At 28.3% G+C, this 13,887-nt stretch overlaps 1 protein-coding gene across 1 annotated transcript; it reads left to right on the top strand.

Moving 5' to 3' along the window:
- The first annotated feature begins 3,248 nt into the window (after window positions 1–3,248).
- Window positions 3,249–6,362, top strand: LOC145113497 (protein FAR1-RELATED SEQUENCE 5-like). Its single transcript, XM_079049575.1, has 7 exons — window positions 3,249–3,303; window positions 3,383–4,241; window positions 4,314–4,572; window positions 4,790–5,305; window positions 5,362–5,427; window positions 5,742–5,778; window positions 5,977–6,362. The coding sequence occupies exons 1-7, from the start codon at window positions 3,249–3,251 to the stop codon at window positions 6,360–6,362; spliced, it is 2,178 nt and encodes a 725-aa protein (XP_078905701.1).
- Window positions 6,363–13,887: the final 7,525 nt, after the last annotated feature.

Below are 13,887 nucleotides of genomic sequence, written 5' to 3'. Positions count from 1 at the left end.
GTGTCTTTTTTTTCCCAATTATTTACAAAACTGTCATAAGAATTCTCAACCCTCTATTTTTTTGATCTAACGGTCTAAAATTAGTTCTCGGGTTCTCGGGAAACTTTAAGTTCTCAAATGATCATTCCTCTCTCTCTCTCTCTCTCTCTCTCTCTCTATATATATATATATATATATATATATATATATATATATATATATATATATATATATATATATATATATATATATATATATATATATATAAACAGAGACAAAGAAAAAAAAAACTCTTAATACGACCAATATTTTTTGAAACCAACACTACCATTGCACTCATGTAATTGAGTGTAAGCCACATCTATGCTTTAAAAAATATTAACGAACTTTTTTTTCGAATGTGCATATATGCATATATGTAAATTTATATTGAGATATTAATATTTTATTCTACATGTTACACTGTTACGAACAAACGTTTTGCAGCAAGAATAAATATATAGTCAAGAATAATGTTGGGAAATTTAGGGTTTGTAGTGGAGATCTGGATACCAACTTGGATCGTGATATCACTTTCCGAACTGATATTTCTACCCTATGTCTGGGTTACAAGAAATTCAGCCTAGGATAATCCATGTGGACACTTACGTTTCTAGGCACAGAAGACGTAAGCCAATATGCTAGAGGATTCTGTGAAAGTATGATGAAACGAGAGCTTAAGATCGTAACCCCCTTCTGTAGAGGAAGAGTTGTTTATATATTAAACACGATTAGGGTTTCATTAGGGTTGGGCCGTCATTAGTTGCTTTGGAAGCAAACAATGTTAATCCGGATTTAATGAAGCAAGCAATGTTAAGCGGGACCCCAGCCAGGGGCTCTGCCCCTTGGACCCCGCTAGGGGCGCTGCCCCATTGGAAACCCCGGACCCGGGGGCGCTGCCCCCAGACCCCCGACTGGTCGTCGAACCAGCTTCTAATTCGATCTTATACATGCGTGCACTCCGCACAACCCCGTACATATAATAGAGTACAAATTATAAAGCCCCTTAGCTCACATGTTAGTTCCAGTTACTAAAAATGACATGGTGACACTAAAATCACCAACAAATAATTCTCCATTCTCAAACCTTTTTTTTTTCTCGGTTTAACTTAACTCTCTCTATCTAAAGGGTTTTTCTTGGATTGAAGTTCTTGATGAGGTCTTCGAACTTGATAAGGTATGAACGAAGCATAAAACCGCCTTATTCATTTATAAGGTAAACTTCAAGCCAAGCAAGCTGAGGTCGAATTCTCCTTCAAAGCAGTCATTTTGTGTTGACACATGGCCTATATTAATTTGGGTAATTCTATTTGCACGAAAGAGATTCTAAATGCACGAATACAGACGTCGCATCAATTAAAACTAGTTTTAAAATGAATTTGCAGTTCTTACCCTCTCACTTTTATTAAACTTTCAGTATATTTCTTTTACCATTTCAATCTCTATACTATATTTTATGTTATTATTTTAGTTTAAATTAATATATTAAATTACTTTGTCAAAAAGATAACTTCTATGATATTTACATAATACAATTTTTAATTTTTTTTTAAAAAACTAAACTCAAATAATAATCAAGTTACAAGTTTAGGTTTTTAAATTATTTTACTATGTTTTTGTATAGTCATGAGTTTCTTATCATTTCCCATATGTTTTTTTTTTAAAAATTTTTCACATTACCTATATGCTAATTACTAATGATGGTTCTTACTTTTAAGTTTTTTTAAATGAAAATCTATAAAAATTAGTATGTATACTATAGATGTTAATAAAATAGTCATTTTCTTTGTTATTAAACAAATAACAAGATATTTTAGAAATTTGGTATCACGGTTATAAAATACAAGGGTGTGATAAAAAAAACTAAAATCGAATAACTGAAACAAACCAAATGATGGTTGGTTTATTTGGTTCGGGTCACTCGGATATCTGGTTCATTCAGTTTGATTAACTAAATAAAGATACCTTATTTGGTGATAAAACTGAATAAGCTATTTAGTTTATATATATATATATATATATATATATATATATATATATATTATAATTTATATCTATAAATAAACATTTTATATTTAAACTTATGGATTAGTTACTAAAAATGATTTTGATAACTCGTTATTTAAATATAAACCATTATAAATTGATAACTCAAACGGTTTACCATTTAACCAGATAGTCATTTAACCATATAGTTTGGCCATTATTAGACACTCATTATGTTTAATATTTGTATGATTTTAAGAATCTTTCTATCCCTAAATTCTAAGATAACCTTCACTACCCCTCCTTAAGATGGCTCTCTTTCAGCCAAAGGCCCAAAAACAAACCACTTTTATCCTGGGCCGCTGCTTTTAATGATTTTGTTACTTCACCACAGTTAGTAATCAAATCGGAAATTCGATAACGACACTCATCTCATATATATATATATATATATATATATATATATATATATATATATATATATATATATATATATATATAAAAGTTCAATAGAGAACCAATATGAATCAAAGAACCAAGGAACCCATCTTAACCATCTATTTTGTTTTAATCTTGGCCATTAATCCATAATTAACCAAAAAAAACACGGAGGGGCATTTTGGTAAGTTCAACGTCTCATTTAACATCCTGTTTGTCTCCGTTAGCGTCTTCTGATTTCAGCGTCTTCTGTTACTGTCCTTCATCTTCTAACACTACACTGATCGATCCAAAATCTCGCTTGTTGTTCGAAATCTCAACTTTTTTCATCAAATTTACTAATACTTTCTTCAGATTTCAGCTAATAATCAGGTATTATCTTTCGTTTATGATTATTAGGTCAATTATGGACTTTGATTTTACCGTTTTTCTTCCGATGCATTGTTATTGTAATCGTCTGATTGTAAAATTCTCTTGATTTTACCATTTAATTTTCAAATTGTTATGTTTTTATTGTTAATTTGCTAATTTTATGTCGTATGTTGAGTATACTGTTTTTCATTCGATCGTTTTTGTAATCATTCGTCTGTAATGCATATTCGACATTTAGATAATCAATTATATCTTGTGCATCTTCTGACATTTAAGTTTTTTCCAAACTTTTAGTGATTTTGAGAATATTATCTTATCTTGTGCATATATTTAAAATTTTTGTGATTATCTTGTTTATTTGTTTCTTTTTTTGTATAATTATCAATTCTAAATTTCTAATCTGCATATAAACTCCAGGTCATCGACGATTCATTATGAGTTCTGTGAATTCTTGTTCAGATTTGCATTCAACTATTAATGAACAATCACGTAAGTTTTTTTTTTCTTAATATAAATTTCACATTTTATATATAATGTAATAAAATAGATGTTTTGTTTGGTTTTGCAGTTCATGATCAATCATCTTCAAGTATGAATATTGATCATTCAAATAACAGTAATTCTTGTTATAGTTTTGATTTTGAGCTCTACAATACTGAAACTTTTAAGCTTGTTCTTTATGATAAGTTGATACATAAGAAGCCTTTCAAAGGATTGTTGTTTGATTCGTTGGACATTGGTCTTGACTTTTACAAGACTTATGGTAAAGAATTTGGTTTTGATGTGACTATGTCAAGTCAAAAAATGTACAGTGATGGCACAATTCGTATTAGATATTCGACATGTAGTAGATCTGGTTTCACGGAGTCATTCAATAATGAAAATATTAATGTGAAATTTTCAGATGTTAAGGGAAGGAGAACTTCTTCTAAGAAGAACGGATGCCCTGCTGTTTCAAAGTTCAAGAATCTCCGATGTTCTTTAATGTTCTACATTTATGTGTTTGTTGAAGATCACAACCATGAACTTGTTGCTCAAGATCAGTTGCACTTATTAAGGATTAATAGGACAATGGATTTTCTTGATGAATCCTTTATACATAAGGTTGGTACTTGTAACATTGGTGCTTCAAAAGCTTATAACTTGGTGAGTAGTATGAAGGGTGGCTTTGATTCTAGTGGAGGTACTGCAGTTGACTTTAAAAATTTTCATAGAGATTTGTATTCTAAAATTGGTGTCAAAGATTCCCAAATGGTTGTGGATATATTGACAAACAGAAAATTATGTTTCTCTAATTTTTCATTTGAGGTCCAAAAAGATGTTGATGATCATCTTACTGGACTTTTTTGGGCTGATGATACTTCGAAAGCTAACTATAAGGAATTTGGAGATGTAGTATCTTTTGATGCTACTTATCAGACAAACAAGTAATTCCTAATCCTTATTTGTTCTTTTTATGGTATTTGTTCTTTTTAATAATACTTATAAAAAAAAATCAGGTATTCTATAGTATTTGTTCTTTTTACTGGAGTTGACTACCACAAACGTTGTGTTACTTTTGCTGCTGGTTTACTAGCTCGTGAGACAGCAGATGCATATGTGTGGTTGCTTGAAGTGTTTCGTAAAGCATTTGTCAAGCCACCCATGATGATTGTAACAGATCAGGATTCATCAATGAAGAAAGTTGTTAATTTTGTTTTTCCTGAATCGAACCATAGACTATGCATGTGGCACATCACTCAAAAACTTGATGAAAAGGTATATTCTTTGTTTCTTGATTCCTATATATGTTTATAACCATATAGATCATAAAGCACATTGTGAATTCACAATGTAAATTTGCATATAATGAAAGGAACAAATCTAAATCATAAATCACACTGTGAATTCATAATGTTAAACAAATTTTATGTTACTATGAATTACATCAAATATTCAAGATATGTAATGATTCTTATGTGTTTCTTTTTTTTAGATTCCTATTGATGTTTATAACCATCCGGACTTCCAGAAGACATTTTTTGATATTATATGGAATCTTCAATGTTCTCCACAAGATTTTGAAAGTTCGTGGTCAACAATGTTAGATAAGTTTCATCTAAAAGAAAATGACTGGTTAAGGTTTGTTTTTAAAATAAGGGATTTATGGATTCCGGCTTTTATGAGAGATCTTGAACTTTCTGGTTTGATGCGAACTACTTCAAGATCAGAGAGTCTGAATTATGCTTTCTCACATTTTTTGCATCATAAATCAAATTTGGTGAAGTTCATGATGTCGTTTGATAGTGCAATGGAGAAGCAAAGGCATCATCAATCTTTATTAGATTATCAGTCCACAACTACTACCCCCAAGCTAAGGACTCATTTGGCTATTGAAAAGCATGCATCGAAAATTTATACACATAATATTTTCTTGGACATTCAGAAAGAGTTATACAAATCTGTGTTTTATTGTGTTCAAGAATCTGTAGTTATTGAAGATGAAAGCGAAGTTTATGTTTTGAGAGATAAGAAGAAAAAAAGTTGATTGATAAAAATGTGAATGAGGATGAAGATTCTGATGATTTTTATCGAAATAGTCTTCCTTCTCATTATCCTAATACTCGTTACAAGGTATGTCTATTTGTCCTAATACATTTTATTAAATATAAAATGTAGTTTAAAAATTCACACTGTGAATGTAGGATGTTTTGCTAATTCACAGTGTGAATTTTTATAGAGTTATAAATTTTTAGATTAGTATGGAATATGTATTTTTTTTTGTGAATTTGATTTGAAGTACATATTTATATTATAGTATTATGATTTCTAAGGTCCTGTTGATTAATAATGTGAATCGATGTTAATTTGTATAATTTTTACCGAATGGTATGAGATAGAATTTCTTATTCACATATTAATTTGTTTATTAATGATAATTTTTGTAGGTTGTATTTAGTAGAAGGGGTGATAGCATTAGCATCAGTAATAGCTGCATGCTTTTTGTCCAGGAAGGATTGTTATGTCGTCATATGTTTTTCATATTAAATATGAAAGAGTATGATGAAATTCCATCAAATTTCATTTTGAGGAGATAGGGAAAAGATATCATAGCTGATGGATTGTTGAGAAAAAAGTAATCATATCCTCATAAAGGTAGTAAAAATAAATGTTTGATTCAAGATGCGTATGCTATTCTTCGTTTGTCCATTAACAAGATAGCAAATAATGAGGATGAGTTGGCTAAATATATAAAGCAACTTCAGGAGGTTGATAGTGGTATTCCTTTATGTACCTCATCAAGGGCATCTTCGAATAGATCAGTTCATATTGAAACAATTATTGGAACTGCAGTACCTGATGTTATCAACATTCATAATCCAGAGGGGATCAAAAACAAGGGATGGGTCAGTGGTAAAAGAATCAAGAGCACTAGAGAGAAAGTGATTGAGAAATCTAAAAAGGGTTCTAGGTTGTGGTGTTTATGTCATAAACCAAATCACAATGCTAAGAGTTGCATTTTGAGGTTAAAGAAGTCTGATTTAGAATCTGAGGTTACAGAAGACTGATTGTTTCTAATTTTTTCTTTTTAAGACTACTAAAATAAGATTTGATTTTTGTAATGATCATTCAATGGTTAGAAATGTTGAAATATTGTTGTTAATTTTGATATTCATTGTTTTAGACTTTATTTCTAATAATAGAATATATTTTTTCAAATTTAGTGTTTTTGGTTAAAGATATTTTTTTATTGTTAGTTTTTTGAATATTTTCTAATAAAAATTTCATGCTAATGATTTAATTTATGTATATTATTGTTAATCTCATATATAAAATTTTCATGTTAAAGATTGTCTTAATGTAATTTAATTCACATTGTGAATCTCAACAATTAATTGTTCTAATGATCTATATGTACCATAATTCACATTGTTAACCTCACATATAAAATATACATGTTATAATATGTATTGTAATTCACATTGTGAATCTGACATATTAAATTTTCACAAGGTTAACATATAAACAATGTAAATTTTCATATTTTTAATAAAACATGTAATTGTATAACATACATGTAGACATTCACATGAAAATATAAACATCTTTTAAGTATTTAGTAAAGTTCATTATATTTGATATAGAAACTAACATTAAATTGTAACATAACAAGCATGTATATGTTCTTAAAGAAATTAAAGTGCATCTAAACTTATACTTATTATGAATAGAAAACTAAGTTTTAAGTTTTACACTTCTTTTTCCAATCCTTGAAGTACTATATCCTTTCTCCCATTTTTCCCATCCCTTGTCGAGCAAATCTTTTATTTCTTCATTAGTCTTTTTTGCAAACTTAGCTGTTTGTGCAATGATTTTTGACCTGTATGTGTTTGTGTCACTCAATAGTATCTTTGTCAAATACTTAATGCGTAACTCGTTTAACACACTTTGTTGTTGTTTTGATTCTTTTGGCAACCCACATGTCCAATTTACTGTTTTATCTCCCATATATGTCTCCATATGACGCATGCAAAAAACTCCACAGTCAACATGATTATCCCTCGTGCGCCAATTCATGTTCACCCTTTCTGGTTCAACACCCTCCAAAGTTGAAGCTGATTTGTGATTGACTCTCATCAAGTACCTACTAAAAAGTATTTTCTGCAAAAAAGAAATTGTCATTTTCTATAATTATTATTTTATTTAGATTATTAGTATAGTAATACTTATATTTATAATGTAAATTTATTATTCTTACCAATTCATTAGGTGCATCACGATAAGCTCTAGGAAACTTTGCAACTGAATTCCTATTGTCAATGACATCAACCGCTGGTTCCTCTAAGCTTATGCAGATGATGTAAAAGTGATTTTTTTGATGAACTGGAAAAAACACCTGTTTAATAATTTAAATTGTTAAACTTTGTTTAAAATATGTAATATATTCAACAAAAAGAACAGTTTATTACCAAGTGAACTTTTTCAAATGTCAGAAGTTCTTTGTCCTTTTTCATTGCATCTTTGATATTTGACTCAAATTTATCAAATCTTTCATTGAAAGGGATATATTTGTCAAATATGAACTGTCTCTACAAAAAAATTAAATATACATCAAATTTTAAAGAGTAAAATTTTAAATTCACAATAAGGTAAATTTTAAATTTTAAATTATTCACACTGTGAATTATAATGAGATTCATTGTGTGAATTTTATTTTCTACAAAAAAAAAAAATAAGAGATTCACATTGTGAATCTGTGTGAATGTGAGACATACATCCAAGATTCACATTGTGAATTTATGCATTTAACAGCAAAAGAGTTTGAGGTTCACCAAGTGATGTACACATACACATATTAAGAATTTTTACAGCTATTTTGTTCATAATGAATACAAACAAAAGTGTTGATCAACTTGCAAAAAAAAAATTAAATTTTTTTTTAAGAGATTCACATTGTGAATCTGTGTGATTGTGAGACATAGATCCAAGATTCATATTGTGAATTTATGCATTTAACAGCAAAAGAGTTTGAGGTTCACCAAGTGATGTACACATACACATATTGAGAATTTTTACAACTATTTTGTTCATAGTAAATACAAACAAAAGTGTTGATCAACTTGCAAAAAAAAAAATTTAAGAGATTCACATTGTGAATCTGTGTGAATGTGAGACATGGATCCAAGATTCACATTGTGAATTTATGCATTTAACAGCAAAATAGTTTGAGATTCACCAAGTGATGTATACATACACATGGTGAATTTTTACAACTATTTTGTTACTTATTCAGAACTATTGAAAATTTTATTTATTATATTATCAACATTAACTTACCACCATTGATGTATCAAAGAAATACCGATTCATTGTAGAATTTGATTTAAACTTTTCTTCATAGTTCAAAATATCAGTCCAAGCATCAATGACATGTGCATGCCCATAATCCTGCCTGCATTGTTTCAATCATTCCTCTTCCAAGCACATAACCTCTCTTAGTCTGAAATACCTTCTCACTTAATTTGTAATCAAATAAAACAAAAAAGCAGTTAATAGAAAGTTAATTTGTATTTGTATTTATATACTATTGTATTTAAATAAAAGATAACATGAATTATTACCTGCTATTACCAATTCTGGAAAAAATTCTATCTGATACTTTTACTTCATCTGGATCTACAAATTTTGATGCACAAACCTCTTTTTTATTATAAGGAGAAGATAGCTTCAGTGATGGTTTTTTTAATCTTTTTCCTACTTCTCTTTTTTTGTCTTCATCATCTTCAATTCCCAAGATATTATTGTCACATTCTGTTTCTTCTGAATCATAACTTACTCCTTCATCAAGTTTTTCATTTTTTATTTCTTTCTTCATGTGTTCATCTTCACTGCTTTCATCTCCTTCCTGAAACTCTTGTGTTAGACCAAGACCAAGTCCAAGTGAAAAACTAGGCATTGATGATTTTGCTAGTATTTTTTTCATTTTTTTTTATCATCTATTATTGTTTTTTTATTTTTTTGTTCTCTAAAACTTTTTACATTTTCAAAATCATCATAATCATCAAAATTTAAAATACATTGAATAGAATCAACAATGTCATGAACTATTGGATCATTGTACAAATTTCCTGGTGTTACCATGATTGGTTGATTCTTTATTTCATGTTCATTCAAATTCTCATCGCTTTTTTCTTCATCTTCATTTTGAGTTTTATAAATGAATTCTTGTTCAAAGACTTTCTTCATATCTTTCAACTCATCGCTTTCTGTGAATTTTGTTGTTGAAAACTCAGTTAACTTTCCAAACTTCAGTTTATCATTCACTAGTTTTTTGTAATTATTTTTCGCTTTGAATACCAATTCCTGCGAAATGAGATAAAAAATGTCAATAAAAATGAATTTTTTTAACTTTCTTCTATAATAAATTACAGTTCCAGAATATGAATGTATTAATGAGGTATCACATTTTTAATGCATTTTAATAAATTACATATTCACTTTGTGAATTTATTATAGAGAAAGTAATAAAATACACTTTTATATTCACAATGTGAACCACTTTATGAATTTCATCTTAACTACAATTTTATAACATATATCTGTAATATAACTTCAATTTTTTTAAATATATAGATTATTAACTTACATCGAGTTTCATATCTTCATTTTCATCGGTGTCGGATTCTTCATCATTCTCTATAACATCATCATTCCATTCCAAAGTTCCAAAGTCACCACTCTTTAACTCAGCTTTTTCCCTTTTCACCATCATTTCATAATCCCAAAAATGTAGTGTATGTATTTGTCTTTTTTCATTCTTATCATTCCTCATAAACTCCAAATAAGCTAACTGTTTATGTAAACAAAATTATGATTAATTAGTTTTCTTATAATAATATAAATAAAAGTGTTAATTATAAGAATTTTCTTTACCAATAATACAAGAAGTGGCCCACAATAGTAGTTTCCTCTATCGGTTTCATCTCACGTCATCTTTGACATTTTCAAGCAATTGGTTATAAAACCACACCAGTCAATTTCTCTCATAGGTGTTTTGCCTAACAAATGTAGCAATACTGTTGTCTTACAAGTTCCAGGCTTATTCTGTTCACAGATGGTATTAACAAACAGTAATAAAAAGTTTGTTCTGAAAATAATCCCTGAATCTGATGATTCTTTAATTCTCTCTTCAACATCTGACGGTCTCATAGCCTTGAAATTGTACTGTTGCTTCCAATCCATTAATTCTTTTCCTTCACATTGATCAGTGTTATATATATATCTCTTCCACCTAGAGGAATTCCAAGCAAATCATGAACAAGTTCTGGTGTTATGTCTATCTTCGCATTAGGTAGATGGATTTTCATATCTGATGGATTGAATGAATTCACAACAAAACGTGCCAATTTCCCAGAAATTCCATTGGTTGCAATTCTCAGCAAAGATCCCAATCCCATTTCTCTAACAGCTTTTTTCTGTTCTTTGTTTAAATATTTAACAATATCATAAAACTTCTTTGGGCTCATTCTTGTTCTCAAAGATACTCTGTCATTTGGATTTATTGCCACTTTTTCCTTTTTTTCTTTGACTACTTCGAAAGTCTTTGTTTTTCTTTTTCTTTTTCCTGTTAGTCAATAATTTTCATAAGCTTCTCATAATATAACATATATACTATAAAATAACTAACAATACAAGAAATTCACATGTGAATTTGTTTTGCAAAATAAAATATAATACATAAAATAAACATGTGAATTTGTTTATAACTTTGTAAATTAAACATGTGAATAGTAATAAACAAACCTGTTACTTTTTCATCAGATTCTTTCTTTACAAGGCTATCATCAACTTTAATAGGAGTCACATATTTTTTGTATTCAATCATTTTAAGTCTTGGACTCTGTCTGATTTTTGTTCATGTTTTAACAAAATTAATAGGAATTAATTTTATAATATCAAATTCAATTATAATTTTATAAATACTAACCTTGAGTTGTTTTCTTTTCAGGTGTCTTGAAAACAGATTTGTCTTGCTTCATCGACTTTTTCTTTTTTGTTTTTTGTAATCTTGGACTCCGTATGATTTCTGTTCATTTAAAAAAAAAATTAAAGATAACTGATTTTATATATTAAAGTAAATTATAATTTTATAAATACTAACCTTGTGTTGTTTTCTTTTCAAGTATCTTCAAAACATATTCACCTTGCTTCATCAATTTTTTTGTTTGCTTTTTTTGAATCTCATCACCTTCTAAACTTTTTTCTTTTTCAACATTTTCATTAATAGTCTTTTCATCTTCATTTTTTCTTAATTTATTAACTATTTCCACCACGGTTCTCCTTGCTGTGTTTTTGGTATATTTTTCTGAACCTTCAACTACACAATGTGAAATTTTTAATATCAATGTCAAAAATATAAGTAGTATTACGAAATACATGTTAAACAATATAAAATTGAACATGTGATGATCAAATTGCAAAAACTTTTTAGAAATTCACATTGTGAATTTATGCATTTAACAACAAAAGAGTTTGAGGTTCACCAAGTGATGTACACATACACATGGTGAATTTTTACAACTATTTTGTTCATAGTGAATACAAACAAAAGTGTTGATCAACTTGCAATTTTTTTTAAAGAGATTCACATTGTGAATCTGTGTGAATGTGAGACATACATCCAAGATTCACATTGTGAATTTATACATTTTACAGCAAAAGAGTTTGAGGTTCACCAAGTGATGTACACCTACACATATTGAGAATTTTTACAACTATTTTGTTCATAGTGAATACAAACAAAAGTGTTGATCAAATTGCAAAAAAAAAATAAAAAAAATAAGAGATTCACATTGTGAATCTGTGTGAATGTGAGACATAGATCCAAGATTCATATTGTGAATTTATGCATTTAACATCAAAAGAGTTTGAGGTTCACCAAGTGATGTACACATACATATTGAGAATTTTTACAACTATTTTGTTCATAGTGAATACAAACAAAAGAGTTGATCAACTTGCAAAAAAAAAATTTTTTTTTTTAAAGAGATTCACATTGTGAATCTGTGTGAATGTGAGACATGGATCCAAGATTCACATTGTGAATTTATGCATTAAACAACAAAAGAGTTTGAGGTTCACCAAGTGATGTACACATACACATGGTGAATTTTTACAAGTATTTTGTTCATAGTGAATACAAACAAAAGTGTTGATCAACTTGCAAAAAAAGAAAAAAATTAAGAGATTCACATTGTGAATCTATGTGAATGTGAGACATACATCCAAGATTCACATTGTGAATTTATGCATTTAACAACAAAAGAGTTTGAGGTTCACCAAGTGATGTACACATACACATATTGAGAATTTTTACAACTATTTTGTTCATAGTGAATACAAACAAAAGTGTTGATCAACTTGCAAATTTTTTTTTATTAAGTGTGTAGTATATGATTAGATAACTAGTTATTTTAATCTGAATGCAAATGTTCTAACCTTTATTTTTATCTTGAATATCTTCAATTTTTTCACTTGTAGTTGAAGGTAGAACATGTTTTAGATTTCTTGTCAATTTCATTCTTTTCTTATTATCCTTTTTTTCATTGTTCTTTTCTTCATTTCCTGTTTTTGATTAACAAATTAGTTCAAACATCAATTTCATGGTATGAAAGTTATGATTTATTCATATTTTTCACAATGTGAATAAGGATTACAAATGAATTTAACATAATATTTATTCACATTGTGAATTCAGTTTGAATCAGAACATTATCAATGCAACTATTTATAAATTTACAATGAGAAACACATTAAGAGATACAATATCAATTAAACATAGATGCATCATAAAATTTCACAAGATGAAGAAATCAAATGTAAATGATAAGTCACCCTGTGAATTCACAATTTGAATAAATGATATGTTAAATTGATATATAATCATGATTCACTTTGTGAATTGTCAAATAATGTAATACTCAGAAACATTGAATCCTTTCAAAATAATCAAATGTAAATCACAAAGCACACGATGAATTCAAAATGTGAAATTAGTTTTTCAGTTTAATGAATAAACTCAGAAACCACTTAAATTCACAAAGTTTTTAGGAAATTACAGTTTGTAATTTAGATATTCATGATTTCTGTATCGATTTGAAGAAATTTATATCATTAGGTTTTTGGTAATTATACAAATTCTCAAAAATTCATGAAATTAGGGTTTCGATTTACTTAATAAACTCAGATTCGAGTTAGATTCACAAAGTTTTAGGAAATTTCAGTTTGTAATATAGATATTCATGATTTTTGTATCGATTTCAAGAAATTTAATTCATTAGGTTTTCGTTATGTATACAAATTATTAAAAGTTCATCATCTGAGGGTTTCAAATCAGTCTAAAACGATTTTGTTAATAAAATAGTGTATTCACAGATTCATCGAATACATAATGTAACAGATAGTTTAGATTTGTCGTTTTGAAATTTATCAATCGAAAAAATATAATGTTGAAAATGAATTAAATGAGATAATCGGAAATGAATAGCACTCAAATATACCTTTTAGATTCATTTTGACGAACTTTTCGGGAAG

Source organism: Lactuca virosa, chromosome 5, assembly GCF_052849685.1.
Source record: "Lactuca virosa cultivar CGN04683 chromosome 5, Lactuca_virosa_CGN04683_v6, whole genome shotgun sequence".
NCBI lineage: Eukaryota > Viridiplantae > Streptophyta > Magnoliopsida > Asterales > Asteraceae > Lactuca > Lactuca virosa.
The sequence above is the reverse complement of the archived record's forward strand: the minus strand, read 5'-3'. Positions and strand labels throughout refer to the sequence as shown.

Bases quoted from the DNA above. Each gene is read 5' to 3' on its own strand.
- LOC145113497 (XM_079049575.1), top strand. From the start codon at position 3,249: ATGAGTTCTGTGAATTCTTGTTCAGATTTGCATTCAACTATTAATGAA. The intron at 4,573-4,789 runs GTATATTCTTTG...TCTTTTTTTTAG, and splicing joins CTCAAAAACTTGATGAAAAG to ATTCCTATTGATGTTTATAA. The intron at 5,779-5,976 runs GTAATAGCTGCA...GTTTGATTCAAG, and splicing joins GGGTGATAGCATTAGCATCA to ATGCGTATGCTATTCTTCGT.